This window comes from Emys orbicularis, chromosome 6 (genome assembly GCF_028017835.1).
Source record: "Emys orbicularis isolate rEmyOrb1 chromosome 6, rEmyOrb1.hap1, whole genome shotgun sequence".
NCBI classification, from domain to species: Eukaryota; Metazoa; Chordata; order Testudines; family Emydidae; genus Emys; species Emys orbicularis.
The window spans coordinates 86,653,380-86,673,199 of record NC_088688.1 but is presented as its reverse complement, the minus strand read 5'-3'; the positions used below and the strand labels follow the sequence as shown (position 1 = coordinate 86,673,199).

The 19,820-nt window shown below is 40.7% G+C and overlaps 1 protein-coding gene across 1 annotated transcript in view; it reads right to left on the bottom strand.

Annotated features, from left to right (window-relative positions):
• Window positions 1-19,820, bottom strand: part of CNTNAP4 (contactin associated protein family member 4) — a 342,427-nt gene that overhangs the window by 29,072 nt on the left and 293,535 nt on the right. Inside the window, exons 16-18 of the mRNA XM_065405994.1 lie at window positions 13,296-13,466; window positions 7,520-7,738; window positions 1,813-2,052 (exon numbers count right to left, since the gene is read on the bottom strand). Coding sequence (XP_065262066.1) covers window positions 1,813-2,052; window positions 7,520-7,738; window positions 13,296-13,466 — 630 coding nt within the window. The remainder of the gene's footprint in view (window positions 1-1,812; window positions 2,053-7,519; window positions 7,739-13,295; window positions 13,467-19,820) is intronic.

Genomic DNA, 19,820 nt, shown 5'->3' with positions numbered 1-19,820 from the left:
TTCAATCCCTGTAGAAATTATCTGGTACAGATAACACAGATTGGAGCTATCTTCTCTTTTCCACATAGCCCTCAGACTTCGGAGACATTTTGGAAAGTACCATGACCCATAGGAGTAAAGTGACCTGGTCCACGGTACTTTTGATATAGTCTGGAGATGAAGAAAGCCTATTACTGTAGGTCATCCAGTGCTTCCAGCTGCAGCACAGAATTAGTCCCTATGGTATATAGGCTAATGTTACCTTGTCTAGTTTAAAACTTCTCGATCAGTGAGGTTTCAAATCCTAAACAGGATAAAGAGCCTTATCTTGCGAACCTAACTACTGCTGTGTAATTCCAGGGACTTTGTGGGACTGGATCTCCGATGTCTTTCTTTGTCATAAATATTTAAAAGTTCATATTTCCTTCTACAGTTTATTATTTCTCCAGTCTAAGAACCTAATAATAGTTTGGTGCCATATTTTGGGAAGTTATTTAAAAAATAAAAATAAATGAAACATCAGGTGAAATAATGCAATAGGAATTTCAGGTTTACAAATCTTACTATTAAGAAATAAATTTACCATGTATTGAAGGTTTTATGTAAAGGCAGATAATGTCTCAAAAAGGGGTTTTATCCACTCCCTTTGCAGTTTCTGAGTATATATGACTCCCTTACTGCAAGGTGTGTTTGTGAGGATGTATTGGCTCCCAAATAATAGAAGTGGCAGGAACACACGGAGCTCCATTCTGCTTCTTTGGCCTGACCATGAGTGTGATCACTGATAATGATGGGAGTTGAGGTCACTCAGCACTTTGCAGGAGACACTCAACACCTTGTGGGAACAGGCCCTTCATTTTTAGCTGCCTAACAGGATTATTAAAAAATAACAGAAGTATTATTTGGATTATTTTATTACTGAAAATTCAAATCTGTGGCCTTCTAATTGACCATCAGTGCACACAATGAATGGAAAATGTTAACAATTGTGGGCCCATTCATATTCCCTGGATCTACATGCAGTGGGAGCCATTTAGCTCTCTCCTTCAGGAAAATAACATAATTAGATCTTCCCCTTCTCCCCACCCATAATTAACTCCCCTTCTGAAATTTGGATTTGGAGGACAGAAATTAAATAGTTTGTTGACTGACTTTAAAAATACATTCCTTAATGACAATCTTATAAAAGGAAACCAGAAACATTGAAAAATGTGACGGCATCTTTTAACATACAACTTCCTCCCCTCTCCCGCCCACCTAGAATAAAATGCCCACATGTCCTAGTTTCATCATTTACCAAGATTAACTGGCTAAACTATTTAGACTTCCTTTTGAAGTTCTCTGGTTCATTATCTGGAAGGTGCAGACAAACAGTTTTCTAAGCCCTCTTCGCATTAGCAAAAGGCATTACCACAGCTAGCAGTTGTAATTTTTGATTCTAATAGCAGAGATGCATCAAGCAGGGAAGGTTACTGATGCTCTCAAGTAATGTGAGTATCAGCTTTAAAAAGTACATACTGAATTTAATCCTTTGGAGACCCATAACGGGGTTTAAGTGAACTATTCACTGGCTCTGCAGAAATACAGCTGAAAGCATATTTTTCTACATTAAATAAAGGTGAAGTAAAAAGACATTTTTGCAAATAGAAGTTTGAAGTGTATAGACACATCTCTTCAGATAGTGGCGTAGAGCTTGCTCCAGATTGTATGAGTTGGAATAGTTTGCAAGGATTATCATTTTCAATTATTCATAATGACAGAAGAGATCATTTTATAATAAATACTCAGTAGTTACATGCTTCCACATGTGACAGATTTACTATTTATGCTTGCCTTTCTTACAGAATGGCCCGGTGTAAGCAGAGAAAGCGCAGTCACAAGAGAACCCATTGTATTTCTCTCTACATTTTCCTCCATTGTGACACAGGTTACCGTAGCTGCTACAATGTCCAGGACAACCTGGTTCAACTCCTGGAGTTATTTTTGCTCTCTCTTCAAGGTCCAGGGCTATTCCATTTAACTGCAAAGAACGAATACATCCCAGAAATCCTTTCTGCCTGGATGCTGTTCCACCTGAAATAAATCCATATGAACTTTTTAAATTAAAAAGAATGGATGTGTAAGAGCCTCTGTTTTACAGCCCAAACATTCCATTATGGTCTATGCATGTGCAAATATTTATAAGTAACTCTGAATGTATATCTTGGTTTTTGTTTTTGTCAAGTAATTACAACAAATTCTTGAAGCTTTTTATCAAAGGAAATGATTTCACACAACAAAAGATACCAAGCAAAGGTACGTTGTATTAATTCACAGAAGAGGAATATATGGGCATTAGATTTAAAAAAAACAACAATCCACAACACCTCTATGTGAGGACAGGGAGTATAGTCCAGTGGTTAGGGCCCCAGCCGGGGACCTGGCAGACCCAAATTGGATTCTCTGCTCTGCTGCAGACTTCCTGTGTGATTTTGAACAAGTCACTTAGATTCTCAGTGCCTCGGTTCCCCAACTATAAAATAGGGGGAGTACTTCCTTACCTTGCAAAGGTGTTGTGGGTATGAATACATAAAAGACGGTGAGGTCCTCAGGTGTGGGGGTCATATACATACTATAGATAGATAATTTACTCTTCTCTTCTTTAGATTTCTCTGTGTTCTGACTTTTCTATGTTTGTCTTTAAGACTGTAAACTCTTTGGAGCAGAGATGATCTTTATGTGGAGCACTGAACAGACTATATGGTGCAAAGAGCCATAAAGGCAGAGAATCTGGCCCCTGAGGAATTCCTCTAGTACAAAGGGCATGCAAAGGTGCTTTCCCTGGCAAAAGGAGGCTGGAGTGCCTCTGGCTATTCCTGGCTGACAGAATGACCTCTTTGGGGCTACAGGCAGCCAGGTGAAAGTAAGGGTAGTTCTGAGGCTGCTCTAACTTGTGCTAGGAGCTGAAGTGGTTCCCAACCAGCCCCAGAATAGGAAAGGTACAAAAGTGCCTAAAACAGCTTCTCCCTCTACAGCCCAGATAGTGCAGTGAGAGGAGCTAGGTTACATCCATGACTTGGGCTTTCCGTCTATTTTCCATTATCATGACAGTCTTACTTTCTTGCTAATAAGCTTTTTAAGTGGAATATAACCACTATTTTAATGCCCAATACTCTATTTTTTCCATATATGTAAATACCATTGACTTTAGTGGGCTTATCAAGCAAGGAGCACTATTAGAACTCAGCCCTTTGTTTCTGTCAGTGGATCCATCTAAATATTTAGTTACTGCAAGCCTTCACTCAGCAGTCTTTTATATCAACATAAATATTCAGTTGTCACTGCTGCCAGGATTTTAACAGATACATACAGTCTTTAGCATTCTCAGCTACAGCTGAAAAAAGAGAGATGAAAAAAAAAAACCGAAGAGAAACCTGATTACTGTGGTTTTTAGTCCTTTGATCTTATTTACAAATCTTCCTTTGTGGTCTCATATTTGATTGCCATTGTTTCTGTATGGTATGTCTCCTGACAGCTAACATCTTATTCACTATGGTATTCAGAGAGATGAGGCAATCTACAATCCCTGTGAGAACAATACTTGCCCGTTGTTAATAATTGCTGGTCTAACATGCATCTAGAATTAGCTTCCTTTAAAAAGCAAAGACAGCAAGTACCATACAAGTCCAATATTGTCTGCAATTCTTATGTATTTCCAAGTTTATTTTTAGTTAAAATCCTATATCCAATTTTTCTCAAAAGTCTTTTTTTTATTATTATTATTTTTATGATTCTAAGAACATATTTACTTCCTCCTTTGAAGAATTTTGGAGCTTTAGTGGAAAAGGTTGATTTTAAATGTTCATAAAGCAGAATGGGAGAGATGTGGGTTTTAGCTAATGAATTACTTATAACAAGAGCTGGTGTTAATTATTTTTACAAAGTTATTAGGGTTTTCTCCCATCACAGTTAGAAATTTGGAGAAAAACTTTAGTTGAAATTTCATCAGCAACACTACTCAATACATATGAGAAACAAATACAAACAAAGGCCTTAAGAGTGAATTAAACTTTATAGTATCCAGAAAGATATCTGTTACCTATACACTGGTTTTATGACTTTCTAATGTTATATACTACAACAATGCATCAAATATTTTTGTGTAACACTAATTTGAATGCTTGTTATTTATATACCATCCAAAGTGTATGTACTTTACAAACAAATAAAGGATAATGTTTCTACTCTGAGATTACAATTTTAATACACAAGAAGATGACTCATAGTTAATTATGGCAGTTATTATGCAAATAAGTTGATACATTAATAAGGATTGACTCTGCTAATGCCATTCTTAAACCACTGATGTCCACTGTTAACTAGATGTTTTCACTAGCCTATACAGGCTCAAAAAGTAATGACAGATTGTACAGCTAATAAAAATAGACAAATAAAAAGTTTGATTATCCCTCCCCAAAGAAAAATGTCATTTGACTTAACAGAAAATAATAATAAAAAAATCAACCTGATCATATGAATAAGCTGGGAGTTGTTGAAAAGATACAGTATCCTACAGACTGAATTAACTGTAAAACAAAATAAATTACAGATTCACATTGATCCATATGATTTAATTAAAGCCACAAAACATAGACATTAGCTAAAGGCAATTAATGAGTGTCAACAAAATTTTCTGAACCACAAACATTCACTGTATCAGATGTGGGAAAAACATTTGGGCAAGTAAAGTTAGTTTGGTCAAGCTCTAATAAACCATTTGTATTGCATCAAACTTTTACTATACCATTTGGATATTATAAATTTAAGCAAATGCCACTTTGTACGACTTCTGCTCCGAAGAGTAATTGCAAAAATCTTTTAGGGATTGCAAGGTACTGTAGTATACCGGCTTGTGAGGGAGGGATAACTCAGTGGTTTGAGCATTGGCCTGCTAAACCCAGGGTTGTAAGTTCAACCCTTGAGGGGGCCACTTAGGGATCTGGGGCAAAATCAGTACTTGGTCCTGCTAGTGAAGGCAGGGGGCTGGACTCAATGACCTTTCAAGGTCCCTTCCAGTTCTATGAGATATATTTCCATTTGACCCAAGGATCTAAAATGAAAGGAACCAGCAAATTTTTCACAGAGAAATAATAATAATTAAGACATCTTACCCTGTAACTAAAAAAAAATGTAAATGCGGTTATAACGGAAGTTATCCATATGTTAGACCTAATTTGAAGAAAGCAATCCAGGCTGCTTATTCAGATAAAAATAAAACTATTTTTGACCTGATTACCTCACAATATAAGATGGGTCTAAAGACATTTATGCAGGTGAGAAACTATTTGGCTAAATGAATTACAAATCTCTCCACTCAAAGCCCATAAGTGAATTGCTGAACAGTGACATTGACTGGCATTGGGAATAAAGGCATAAACAGGTATTGAAACAGTGAAAAATACTGGTCACCAATCTACCAATTTTACAGTGGCATGAGTTATCAGGGATGCATTATCAGTATGTGCCTCTTCTGGAGGACAAAATTAATGTCTTACAAGGAAGAGTTTCATTTGTATCAAGTAACAAACAATTCAGAAAAGAAGTTGCACTTCTTAAGTTCCTCCATGAACTTTTTTCATTCTTTTATGAACCCAGTTATATTTTTTGCTCTTCACAACAACCCCTGGCAATGAGTTCCACAGGTTGACTCTGTGTTGTGTGAAGAACATGTTTGTTTTAACCCAGCTGCCTATTGATTTCATTGGGTGACCTCTAGTTCTTGTGTTATGTAAAGGGATAAATAACACTTTGCTATTCATTTTCTCCACACTATTCATGATTTTATAAACCTCTATCATATTCTCGCATAGTCATCTCTTTTCTAAAATGAACAGTCTTTAATCTCTCCTCGTATGGAAGCTGTTCCATTCTCCTGACCATTTTTGTTGCCCTAGTCTGCACCTTTTCCAATTCCAATATACCTTTTTAGAGATTGGGTAACCAGAATGGCAAGCAGTACTCAAGGTGTGAGAATACAAAGGATTCATATAGTGTCATTATGATATTTTCTATTTTATTATCTATCCCTTTCCAAATGGTTCTTAACATTCCGTTACCTTTTTGACTGCTGCTCTACATTGAGTGGATGTTTTCAGAGAACTATCCACAATAACTCTAAGATCTCCTTTTTTTGAGTGGTAACAGCGAATTTAGACACCATCATTTTGTATGTATATTTGGGATTATTTTTTTCCAATATGTAGTACTTTGCACCTATTAACATTGAATTTCATCTGCCATTTTGTCACCTAGAGAGAACGTGGGTGAGGTAGTACCTTGTTACTTAGTGTATGTTTTTTAGGTGTATCTGCCTCCCATACACCCTCTCTCGACTCCCTCAAAAACTCCCTATTTGATGCTCCTTTTTACTAGCTCCTCTGGTTGCTTAGGATCTGGCTTTTTAAATCCCTGTTCTCCCTGAGTTAGCCCCAAACTTTTGTCAAGGGACAAGGGATCAAAGGACAGCAGGATAGAGCCTTGTTAGTAAGCTCTCAACCTAGCTTAGCACACTCCTGCCACAGTCCAGATCTAGTGCTGTCACATTATAGAGGGCACTCACCCCACCCCCACAACAGGTACCTTTGGGAGTCTTCCCCATCTCTTACCCACACAGTTCCTGAGCCAGTGCCACAAGGAATCAAGTTCTCATTAGACTCCCCTACCTTCCACACAATCCTTGTGTACTAAACCCCAGTCTCTTCTCAATAAAACCACTCCTTTAATATTTGTATCTTTCACCTGGCTCACAACCCTGATCCCCTGTGGTTTAATTGTCAACTCCTCCCCAGTATGTAATAAACAAACAAATGAACAAGTTAACATTCTTGTGTGAACCTCGCAATGCCTCTTGACTTACATGTGTCTGTCTTCAGAACTACATTTTTCAAGGCATTATATGAGTCTTACATTATCAACAAACAACATATAAATAATACTGTGTATTTTTGTGTGGATGTTACTAATATTTATTGAACATGTATCACTTATATCACTTAATTTCACTTATATAGTATTTCTATGTTCAAAGAGACTCACAAACATAAATTTAAATATGTTAGCAGCAATTCTTCCATATATTAAGTAGAAGATGGCCAATACTAGGATCTTTCAGTCAAAATCCCTTCCCCAAAGTATGGTCATTTAAATAAAGATCTGAACTGCTACTGGTTTTGCAAGACCAAATCACAACCTCCCCAGCTGATTTGCATATTAATTAACCTCAGCATAAGTATTTTATTAAAAGTGCTAGTTAAAAGGCAGGTGACCACATCCTGCAGTTGTTACTCAGGCAAGAGTTCAATTAGATTCAATGTGAATTTTGCCTGAGGAAGAACTACAGGTTCAAGCCTTGAATTTGTAAGTGGACTTTGAAAATATTGTATTTCTCCCACTTTTGTATTAAGGTCTTCATCACACCATATTAATCATATTTAAAAGCCACTGGTTCCTACCATTCTTCTACCCTCACATGCAGATAATAAGGAAAGAAAGGGTCACCCACCTACAAATAGCTGACTGTTGAGCTGCAAACGGATATGTCCATCAGACGGTGCAGTGAGAGTCCTTTGGGGAAGCTGATCCACTTGTAGCAATGCTTCTTTGATGTTTCTTTCAGCCTTCACATAGTGCCACTGGTTGTCATTTAAGGGAGTGGGTGATTGCATTGTAACTTCAAAAGGTCCATTTCCCACATCAAATGAAAATGTCACTTCAGATGGAGCTAGAAGCAATACATAAGAAACACATAAGTTAGCTCTCACACGTAAGAAAGTTTAGAATCTTGGTCATAAAAAGAAATTCATTAAATGTTAGAAAGGGTTATTTCCTCAAAAGACCTGTCCTATTATTCTCTTCTTCTGGTTATGATGGGATGGTAAAATTATTTGTTTCGTGGACAAATGACTTCCACAGCAATAGGGAGCTATTCTGGCCTCAAAAAAGTCCACTCTTCAGACCATTAGCTATTGAGAGCAATAGTTTGTTTAAAGAATGAATACTGAAGTTATGTCCTCAAAGCAAGTATACTAGTTGGGAAACAGTGACTGTGCTAGTTTCTTTAGTTTTAATGTGAATAAAAATCATTTCCTGCCAACATGCTAATTGGCTGTCATTGATACCTTTACATTTTAGTTACCAATACCCAGGGCCGGCTCCAGGGTTTTGGCCACCCCAAGCAGCCAAACAAACAAACAAACAAAAAAAGCCATGATCACGATCGCGATCTGCGGTGGAAATTCGGCGGGAGGTCCTTCGCTCCGAGCAGGAGTGAGGAACCATCCGCCGAATTGCCGCCGAACAGCTGGACGTACCGCCCCTCTCCGAAGTGGCCGCCCCAAGCACCTGCTTGGTAAGCTGGTGCCTTAAGCCCCAAAAAACAAGTTACACCCTCAGTAGGCTAAAATCTATTTTCTGATAAGTTGATGAAACTCCCACTGGCATTAAAAGACAGATTTTTGGCTCACACAGCACACATATTGGGTAATGGAAAGTACTAGTCTATTCTAACACCTGGTAAAGTGTCCAAAGTTTACTTCTTATCTTTGGGCTATAACATACTTTTCTGCACAGTCTTATTTCCAAAAAGTAACTCACATGATTCTTGTCTTGAACTGAAATGCTTGAGTTAAACACAGCAAGATTCTGACTTTGTTCCCAGGAGTACTTAACTCCTTATGACTTCCTTTTTACAGACATTGGAACTACAAAAAGGGGTGTAGTTTGGACTAAGGGGATAATTTTATGCCAAAAAAATAACTGTGTCAGTTCCTGATATACCAAAGTGTAAATTCCTAGTATACTGCTCTCTGTAAACAGCATTACTGGACACCTTTCATGAGCATAACTTATGTTAATATCGACCTTTGGTAGAGTAACTCCCTCTGCAGTCTCATGAGATGCATAGTCAATAGAAACTGGATGGCCACATGTATCTACTCACGTAAGCTTCCACTGCAAACCTAGGCACCAATGAATGATAGTAGGCTAGAGTTTCTGCTTACATAAATCAATGTAATTCCACTGAAGTATATGAGCTACACCAATTTATATTCTCTGCGTATCTGGACCATTATGTGGATTTGGGACAGCCCCTAGAAGATTATGGTTCCATAAACAATTACAGTTATTTTGACAGCAAGAGATATATATAGTGGTTCTTTTAATATGCTGCTTTAAGAGAAACTACTAATTTTGTTCAAGCCAACACTTTGGTATGTCAAAAAAGGTTACTTTTAGCATGACTAAGATCAGAAATAGAATATAAATTAACATTAGAACTGGTAAGAAAATTTTAAGATTTTCTGTGAAAAGATTTGTTTTCTTTTAAGCTTTTCTCAAAGCCCACAAATGTGTGTGTGTGTCTGTGGAGATAGATATATCTATCTATCTCCACAGACACACACAGAATTTATAGTAATAAAATCAAATTAAAACTAGTAATCCCTAATCAAACAATTACCAACCATTTACATTACTGGGGATTTGATTAAAGGACTAAAGACCTAGACCAGAATCTAAGACAATGAAAAGGTTCCTACTGACATCCAAGGGGTCTGATTTAGGTTCTAGGGGGAAAGCAATGATATTAAGGGCTAGTCTACACTGGCAATGCTAAAGGATGCCGCAGTAGTGCTTTAACAGGTCTTGTGTGGTCATGGCACAGCTCTCACAGCGCCTTAAAACCCCCACCTAAACGAGGGGCATAGCTACTAGCGCTGGTGCACTGTCTACAGTGGCGCTATACAGCACTGAAACTTGCTGCACTCAGAGGGATGTTTTTCACACCCCGAGCCAGAAAGTTGCAGCGCTGTAAATTGCCAGTGTAGAAAAGCCTTTAGAGCTGGGCAAAGGGAAACTGAGAAACTTCAAACACTATTTAAAACAAAACACTAGAGGTTTTTAAACTCTTTAGGATGTAGATGGGATCAAGGTATCAGAGTTTTTCACTTTTTAAAATACCTTTAGATCAACTTTGACCAACTTTGCATCGATTTACACCTCATACATGGAATCCCATTGAAATCTATGGGGTTGCATATAATGTTAATCGGCACAAAATTTGGCTTCTGTTGAGTACCTTGCATGGAGCAAAACAAACACCGGAGTTAAAAAAAAGAGCTACCATAGTGTCTGCCTTGTAATTAAAAGGAGCCATATCCTGAAATCAATGTCTAAGCAGAACTCCACTTTGAAGTTAACGGCCAGTTCTGCTTAAAAATGGTATATGGCACAAGAAGACAGGTGTTTCAAGACTGTTTCATATTAAAATGATTGTGAAGGTAAATCCCTTCCACAGCGACTATCTTATCAGACCTCTCAGAATGAAAGGAATGCAGCCACTCAACAGTCACAGTTAATCCATCCCTGCTGTTAACAAATAGGACACTGTCAGAGTAGTATAGACCAAAACTCAAAGAAAGAGACTCCCTTATTTTTCCTCCAAGAACCAATTCTGTGACCAAAGGAGCAATAAGATCGAGCAATCTTGTCCTCAGTGCAAACACAGAACTTTGTCAGATGTACAAGCAACCCTGATTAACTAGGTTTTTTACAACATGGAACTGGTCTGCTTACTGGCAGGGGCTGATTAGGGTTTTGTGGGGCTCCTGGGGCAGAGCAAGTGGGGGTCCCTCCCCACCCCTTCTGCCTGCAGTCCCCTCTGCCCCGCCCCCGAGAGCTCCTGATGGGGAAATGGGGTCAGGGCACAGGGACTTGCCCTGCTCTGTCCACCCCATGCTTCAGCCAAGGAGCAGGGTCATAGCATGGGGGCTTGCCTCGCTCTGCCTGCCTGGCGCTCCAGCCGGTGAGCAGAGTCGTGGCACGGGGTGTGGCTGGAGCACCAGGCAGGCATAGTGGGGCAAGCCCCCATGCGCTGACCCTCTCCCTGGCTGGAGCACCGGACAGACAGGGGGAGCGAGGCAAGCCCCTGCACTCTGACCCCACACCTCAGTAGGAGCACTGGGTGGGCAGAGCAGGTTGGGGGCACAGGCCCCAATTGGCCAGGGCCCCTGGGCACAGGCCTCATTGGGCCAGTGGCTAATCAGCCACTGCTTACTGGGTGTATGTGATGATTGTGGCAGAATTGAAGAAATATTGTTTTTTTAATCCTGCAAAATAGTGGCATTATTAATTATTATTATTATTATTATTATTATTTTAAATAAAAAGCCACTCTGTGTCAAAACTGGTCCAGTTCAGCATGGATCTTCCACTACTAACATTCTTCCCTCTGGCTTCACTAGTCACAAGTCATTATGTGAATAATATGGACGTATACCAAACTCAGTATGTGTGAGGGAGAGTTATGAAGATTGTGATGGGTGGGGGTAGGCATGAAATAGGTGTGTATGAATATAAGTATTTATGACAAGAGATAAAGAGTCTTATGATCTCCAGCTGAATTGGATAGATTCTGTGTGTGAAGGGGTGGCTGAATTTCTCCTATTTAGGCTGTGTCTACACTGGCAAGTGAAAGACAGAACTTTTGTCATTCAGAGGTGTTAAAAAAAACACACGCCCCAAAAGACAAAAGTTTTGTTGATGACAAGGGCTGGTGTGAACAGTGCTTTGTTGGCAGGAGAGATAATGCTAACACCACTCCTTGGGGGTGGAAGTTTTTTGTCAGCATGACAGCTCTCTCCTGCCGACAAACAGCGGCTACTCTGCGCGCCTTTTAGCGGCACGTCTGTAGCGGCACAGCTGTGTTGCTAAAAGCTGTGTAGTGTAGACATAGCCTTAGTATTCATCCAAATGCTTTCCTATATAGATGTGTAATTTCTACCTCATTATACCATTTGTTCTGAAGTATCAGCATCTTGAGCTTGGAACATCAACATACCACAAGAATGTCATTATTGCTTCTGAGGTTCTGCTCTGAAATGCTAAAGAAGAGCATATTATTGAAGTTTTCTGTATTTCATGGCTCTCTAGGCTATTACATCATTGTACTGTATACCAAATCACACCGTTCTAACTAGAGTGACCAGATCACCCAAGTCAAATATCGAGACGCGGGGGGGGAGCGTGGCAGGGGGGCGGGGCAAAAAAACCCCCACCCTTCCTCCACAAGCGCTGGAGGGAGGCCCGGGAGACGCAGGGGAAGCGCGGGGCCGGGATGAGTGAGAGTCCGGCCTGGCCCCAGTGCAGGCAGGACTCAGTCGGGCGGTAGGGAGAGTAGGGGGGTGGCCCGCGGGGCCAGGCGGCAGCTGTTCTCCCCCCCGGGCAGCGGGACTCGGGAGCAGCCGCTGCTGCAGCTCCCACTGCCGCGGGGGGAGGAAGCGGCCGATGGCCAAGCTCGGCAGCTGCGGCTCTGGCACCCGGGCCCGAACCTCCCGAGCCCGGGTCTGCTGCGGGGACCCAGCAGCGCGCACGCTGCGCCCAGCCCCTGGCCAGTCACGTCTGGGCTGCTGCCCAGCTGGTGCTATCCCGCGGTGGCCCCGGAGTGGGGGCAGCAGGCCCCAGCCCCCACGTCCTGCTCGGGTCCTGCAGGGGAACGAACGGGCCTGGGCTGCCGATGCCTCTGCCCCGGGGCCGCCGCGGGATTGCATCAGCTGGGCAGCAGCCCATACGTGACTGGCCAGGGGCTGGGCGCAGCGTGCACGCTACTGGGTCCCCGCAGCAGGCCCGGGCTCGGGGGATTCGGGCCCGGGCGCCAGAGCCGCAGCCGCAGCCGCCGAGCTTGGCCATCGGCCACTTCCTCCCCCCGCAGCAGTGGGAACTGCATCAGCGGCTGCTCCAGAGTCCTGCTGCCCAGGGGGGGAGAACAGCCGCCGCCTGGCCCCGCGGGCCGCCCCCCTACTCTCCCTACCGCCTGACTGAGTCCTGCCTGCTCGGGGCCAGGCCGGACTCTTACTCACCCCGGCCCCGCTTCCCCTGCGTCTCCGGGGCCTCCCTCCAGCGCTTGTGGAGGGAAGAAGAATCGTGAGCCTGGGGAAGAGGCGGGGATTCGGGGAGGGAGCCAATCGGGGGAGGAGGGGGCGGAGTCGGGGGGTGCGAGCACTTCCGGGCTCCGGAGCATTTCCTTGTTTGTCCAGTGTCCTGACCGCACATCGGTCGGGACGCGGGACAAACAAGGAAATATCGGGACAGTCCCGATAAAATCGGGACGTCTGGTCACCCTAGTTCTAACCGAATACAATTCAATGATACTGTTGCCTAATATGGAAAAATATTAGGGGAAAATAGGTTCTCTCTCATTTGAATTCAGCATTACAAAGTGCTAATTTTTGACAATCTAAATGAAAGCAAAAACCAAAAATCGTTTATTAAATATGACTTACAATGCAGCTCTATCCTTATGAAGTCTTTAATCCCCAGGTTCTCTAAAAACATGCCAGAGGAAGCTGTAGTCTTAAAGAAAAATGACACATCTGCACTGAGTTCTCCATGGAAAGTAGGGAAATGAAGATATGAGGCCTCAGTATTGAAGGAGGCTGAATTCCAAAACGTCCCTGGTTACAGCAAAAGAAAACATTAAATGAAACAGCAATGTCTAATATTGTTTTTATATGTTTTTAACCTTTACAACTAATGAAGCAAAGAATCCAATGCAAGAAACAGTTTGTAATGTATGTCATTATGCATCTCTACTCTTAGAAGAACATGTAAACACTGATTTTATGTGAATTGTGATCATAGCCCTGCTATAATATGTTACATGTGTGATCGTGGGTGGAATTGTCACTTATAATAAAGAAGAAAAGCTTATTTATACACATAGACCCAGACCCTGCAGTTGTTGAAGGCAATGGGAGTTCTTCTACTAACTTCAAGGCAGTAGGATAAGTCTCTTAATTTCTATGGAAGTACCGTAGTTAACTAGTGTCCACAATGTTTTGCCCTTTAATTGATTAAAAAATTAGGGACTCATACTGCTTTTTTACTCTCATGAGTACTGAGACTGAAGTCAATGTGACTACTTGAGTAACGGTTACAAGGTCAGATCCATAGATTCCAATGGTCTTATTTTTCCATCAGCTGATATTTCATTATAATTTGTTGAATTTTGCTCTCAACTATTCAAAAACCTATCTAAAACCCCTAATAGAACTAAATCTAATGGGGATGTGCTCTACATTCATGAGGCCCAATTAGAAACACCTTGTTCTTATTACTGACTTCTTATATGTATATCTATCTTTTTAATAAACTATATTGCTTTCTAAATCAAATGAGGCATCCAATATCTTCTTATGTAATTGAACAAGGGCAGTGCATATTTTCCTGCTAATGCTGTGATTTAGTATGAAATAGATGCAAAAATATGACTTTCGCTCCAAGCATTCTGAATTTTTGAAAAAAATCCCAATTTTCTAAACTTTTCTCTTACCTGCAATATAGATCTCTAGAACACATTGTGCCCTTAGGGGCCTCATTCAAACCCATTGAAGTTAATGGAAATACTCCCTTTGACTTCAGTGGCATTTGAATCAGGATTCTGATCCTCACATAAAGCTCTCACTGATTTCAACATTTTGTGGGTTTTTTTGTGGGGTGTTTGTTGGGGGGGGTTGGTGTGTGTGGGGAAGCAATCGGTACCTTCATTGTGAATAAGAGCTCTGCATTTGGGTTTGAAGGTACTCATTTTGCTCTTAAAGAGAAATGCTACATGTTAATCTTATTGTCTGCTATATCCATTGCCTCCTCTGTGAAGTAGTGGAGTGACTACATCTCATCTCATATTTTGCTTTCTCTCCCTCAAAAGTGGGTACTGCAGATCTGGCCATTTGAGGGCTTTGGAGAGTGACACTTCCCCAGTACACAGTCAACATTCAATCAAGAGCTAACCCCATATCTGGGATACAACTGGGTGTCTTTTTGGTTGAAGGTCACCTACTCCAGCTAACCCTGACAACTAGAACTCAGCCTTTCACCCAGATAGCCCAGGTGTCCAGCCTCCCTGTCTCTGGGAGCTGGAGAGGCAGAGAGCCCAGGTGCCCAACCTCTCTGGCCTGAGAGATGAAGGAGGAGTCTGAAAGCTGGGGAGGCACAGAGTGAGAGTGCTCAGCTTTGGCAGCCCTCCTGAAAAGCTTTTGCCAATTTCACTTTCTGACTGTTGGCAGAAAGTGAAATTGACAAGGGCCTTCCGAATGGTCATTCGTTATCCCAATGGAAAAAATGGAATTTTTTGATAAAATTGAAGTTTTCTTGTGGAAAATTTTGGTTTTGCAAAAAGGGCCTTTTTGATGGAAAATAATTGAAATTAAAAAAATCCCAACATCTCGACTTACAAGATTATTTAATTACTCCCTACACCTATGTGCATACCAGGTATTCTTCCTGCACAGTTCCTATTTAGTATGTGGAAGTATCTGTAGAAGCATCATTTCCACAATGACATCAGGATACAACAGTGTAGGGGGATCTTTCAGTAGCACAGCGCTGACATTGTGGCATTGTGCCAGCCACTCCCTGTGATTGGTGTAGATGCCACAGCCGGGGCAAAGGATCATCCCTGCAATGTGGCACACCCCAGCTGGCACAATAGATGCTTGGGGCTGTTGCCTGCCAGTATAAGTTAGAGCAATAATCAGGCCAATGTTTTTACACCAGAGGACTGGAGCAGTTAAAACATGGCCCAGGAGTCGGGGAGTAAAAGAGTGGCTTTTCACCTGACTCTCTTGAGTTGTGTTGTGGGCTCCTGAGCTGCAGTCAAGAACCTGCATAATCCCATGGCGGGAGGAAAAAATCTGAAGAAAAGACCTAACATTCTGGAGTCATTTCTTTTAGCCCCTTTTGTTTTTTCACTGTCTCAGATCATATTGAACTTCACTGCAAGTATGGTTAGTGCATATACTAGCTATTTAGTAAATAATGGGCTAGTTGTTGCCAGTAATTCAACACAGTTGGAAATTTAATACTAGCAATTTATACAAAATGGGTTAAACATTGCTGGCAATTAGAAGGGAAAATAAAGACAATTGTCCAGCATAGAAATTATGTGATTAGCTCCAATGAACCATTTGAATATGCATCTGAGTGGCAATGGGGCCTTTAGCATGGGGGACAGATTTGATAATTGCCACTCGTTCATCATTTGGCAAGTGAACTAGAACATTTTAAGGTAAAAGGTAGAAAACTCCCCTTCTCCTTTGATTATGATAGCTCTGATCTCTTTTTGAGACCCTCATATGGAAAGTGCCACTGAAGTCCAAAGTTGAAAGTATAATTCTTCCTATTCCTCCCTTACTCCATCTTTCTTTTCTTTTCTTTTTTACTGCATTATCCCAACCCTGAAACAGATACATAAAGTATTTATGAATATTAAGATATTAAAGGGATAGCCACAAAAAGAGCCCCATTAGTAAATATATAGTGCCAGATCCTCAGCTGCGGCAAATTGGTGTGGCAAAAGAGATACTTCAGTGTACAATATCTGAGGATCTGGCCCACAGTCTCTGTTTAGTAAGCTGAAACTAACATCATGGAATAAGGAAATCGACTATATTTAGCATTTTATTTGAGATGGTAAGACTTGAACCTCCACAAGGACTAAAGAAAAAGCAGAAGAAAGGCAGCCCTGTTTGCTATAAATAAAACAACACCCATATCCATACTGCAAATAATACTTTGCTTTCAAGATTTCAGAGATTCATTAAGGAGAACATTCATTAACAAATCATCTTTTATCTTACCAATTTTAAAATAAAATATAAAAAGACAGGAAGAAAAATAAAAACATGATAGTCAAGTTAGTAGTTTTGAATGCTACAAAGCTAATAAAAAAGGACTCCTTCACAACAACTTTTTAGTTGTAAAAAGTCATTGGAGCTGTCAGAACATCATTCTTTTTTTATTTGTAACAGCTCCTCTGTTGATACTTTTAAGTGCTGTATCACATACTCTATGTGTGAAACTCCAGCAGGGATCAAAGTGAAGGGAAAAAAGTAAACAAAACCAAATAGCTTCAAGTGTGAAACAATTTACAGTTTTTAGTGCAGATCAATTGGCAAAAAGAATATAGTTTTCTGTAGATGTCTCCTATGGGTGTGTGTTGGGGCTGGGGGAGGCAAGACAAAACTCTGCCTGGCATGGCACAAAATTTACCCATCTCTTACAGATGAGTTTAGCTAAAGCACATAACTGGTAATCAGGAGATCTAGATTCTGTTCTCTAAGATGCCACAGATTTCCTGTGTGATGATGAGCCAGATATTTAATCTCATCCCAGTTTCCCCAGGTATAAAATGGAGATAATACTGTCCTATCTCAGAGGGGTGTAATGAAGCTTACTATATTAACATTTCTAACATACCCAGAGGTCCCCCAATGCTACTACTGTATATAAGAGCCACATGCTGGTCCCACTGAAGTCAGAAGCTTTGTGTTTCATCTAAAGTCAGATCCTTACCATGTTTAAGTGCACATTATTACTCTTACTTTATAAAGCTGTACTTCTATTGAAAATTGAATATCCTGCCAAGCCTTACAGAACTAGTCCAACTGACTTCCGTGAAACTACAAACATGAGTAGGGTGTGCAGTATTTAGCCTATAGATGAAGAGGCTCTTTGGTCTAGTTTACTCCATTTTGCCTTCTATCCTGATAGTCTGGTTTTGTTTCTATGTGGATGTGGTCGCTGCTTCCCAAGTGCCCTCTCATGGCCTGGGGTGGCTTTGTGGTACCTTGTGTCAGTTTCTCTTAACCTCGGCAGCCCCCCCATCCAATGGTATTCAAAACAAGGTTCTCAATCTAGGATTCAATTTATTAAATCTTGCCAACAAGGTGGCATAAACCAACCAGAACTTGCAACAAAAAAGACTTCATCCCAGTCTAAGGCTGAGCCCAGCCCCTTGTCCCCATGGATCTGTCTTCCCTTCACAGTTCACACACACTTCTGTCCCAGGCCTAAACTGAGCACAGCGCCTCCCATTTTCCTGCTCTCTCGGCAGTAACTCCCAGGCCTTCTTGCCTGGAGTTTGGCATTCTTAGCCTTCTCCACAGGCCTCTGTTTTATATATCCTGGGCCTGATCAGTCCTTCACTATTTTCTCCACCTGGGGACATAAGTTGATCTTGTCACGTATGGAGCTGAGGTCCATCTCCCCTTAAGGTGGCCTTCTATATAAAAGTACATTAGAAAAATGATTTTTTCCCCGTTGTGGAATATCAGAGGTGGGGGTGGGGGTGGTGCTGGTAATAATCAAACTCTGCTAGTTACATGACTCATTCACATGTTTCTTTTCACATTTACCCAACATTTCTTTTGATGATGCAACATGGAAAAATTCCCATTTGCTCAGCACAGCAGTGTGGAAGGCACAATTACTAAAAATCTGCAAATTACTTCTTCTAAACGGATCCTCCTAACATTCCAAAATCTGGCAACTGTTTGCCTTTGATAATATGTGAGTACAGCTGCCCCATCTGTATCACTACTTCTAGCTCCCCTGTACTGCCGCTTATTATAAAATTCATAGATTATAAAGCGATAAGGGACCATTGTGATAATCTAGTCTGACATACTGTATAACACAGGCTATGAGATTTTCCTGAATTAATTATTGTTTGAACTAAAGCACTTCTTTAAGCAAAATATCCAATATTGATTTAAAATTTTTCAACAATGGAGAATCTATCACTACCTTTGTTAAATTGCTCCAATAATTAATTACACTTGCTGTTAAAAATGTACACCTTATTTCTAGTCTGTATTTGTCTAGCTTCAAGTTCCAGTCACTGGATCTCACTATATATTTCTCTGCTAGATTAGTGAGCCCTATGTTAGCATATTTCTATTCTGCATTAAGGTAATTATAGACTATGATAAAATCACCCCTTCACCTTTTATTTTTTTTTAATCTAAACAGATCAAGTTCCTTGAGTCTTTCACTATAAAGCATGTTTTTCAATCCTGTAATCATTCTTGTGGTTCTTCTCTGAACCCTGTCTAATTTAGCAATCTCCTTCCTGAGATGTGGACACCAGAACTAGACACGGTATTCTAGTAGGAGTTGCACCAGTACCAAACACAGAGGTAAAATAACCTCTCTACTCCTACTCGAGATTTCCCTGTTTATGCAACCAAAGATTGCATTAGCCCTTTTGACCACAGCATCGCACAGTGAACTCCTGTTCAGCTGATTATCAGCCATGATCCCCAAGTCCTTTTCAGTCACTGGTTTGCAGGATAGAGTCCCACATCCTGTAAGTATAGCCCACATTTTTTTTTTCTAGGGTGTACATGCATATTTTTAATAAAAGTCAAGGACAGGTCACAGGCAATAAATAACTTTGGCCATATTAAAACACATATTGTTTGACTGTGCCCAGCTTACCAAAAGATTCAGATTGTTTTGTATCAGTGACCTCTCCTAAGGAGCATGGATCAGCGTTCACATCACACTACACATCAGTACCTGGCCCAAGCCGGGGAAGATAGTGATCCAACCAGCAGACCAAATTTGATGATGAATCCTGGTCACATGCTACCTGAGGTGCATTGTGCATACACTAAGACGTGACCTCTCCTCATTATTTACTACTCTTCCACTCTTTATCAGTGATGTTTTTCTCTTTTCTTCCAGGTCATTGATTAAAAATGTTAAAGAGAGTTGGGCGAAGAACCAATCCCTGTGGGACACCACTAGAAATACACCTGTTTGATGATTATTCCCCATTTACAATTATATTTTGAGTGTTATGAGTTAGCTAGTATGTAATTCATTTTTAATGAGTGCATTGTTGATTTTGTATCATTCTAGTTTCTTGATCAAATTGTTGTGTGGAATCAATAAAGCTGTGCAAATATCTGATTTTTTGGTTCATGGCCATACCAAGCAAACAAATAAAAATCAATGAAACAAAA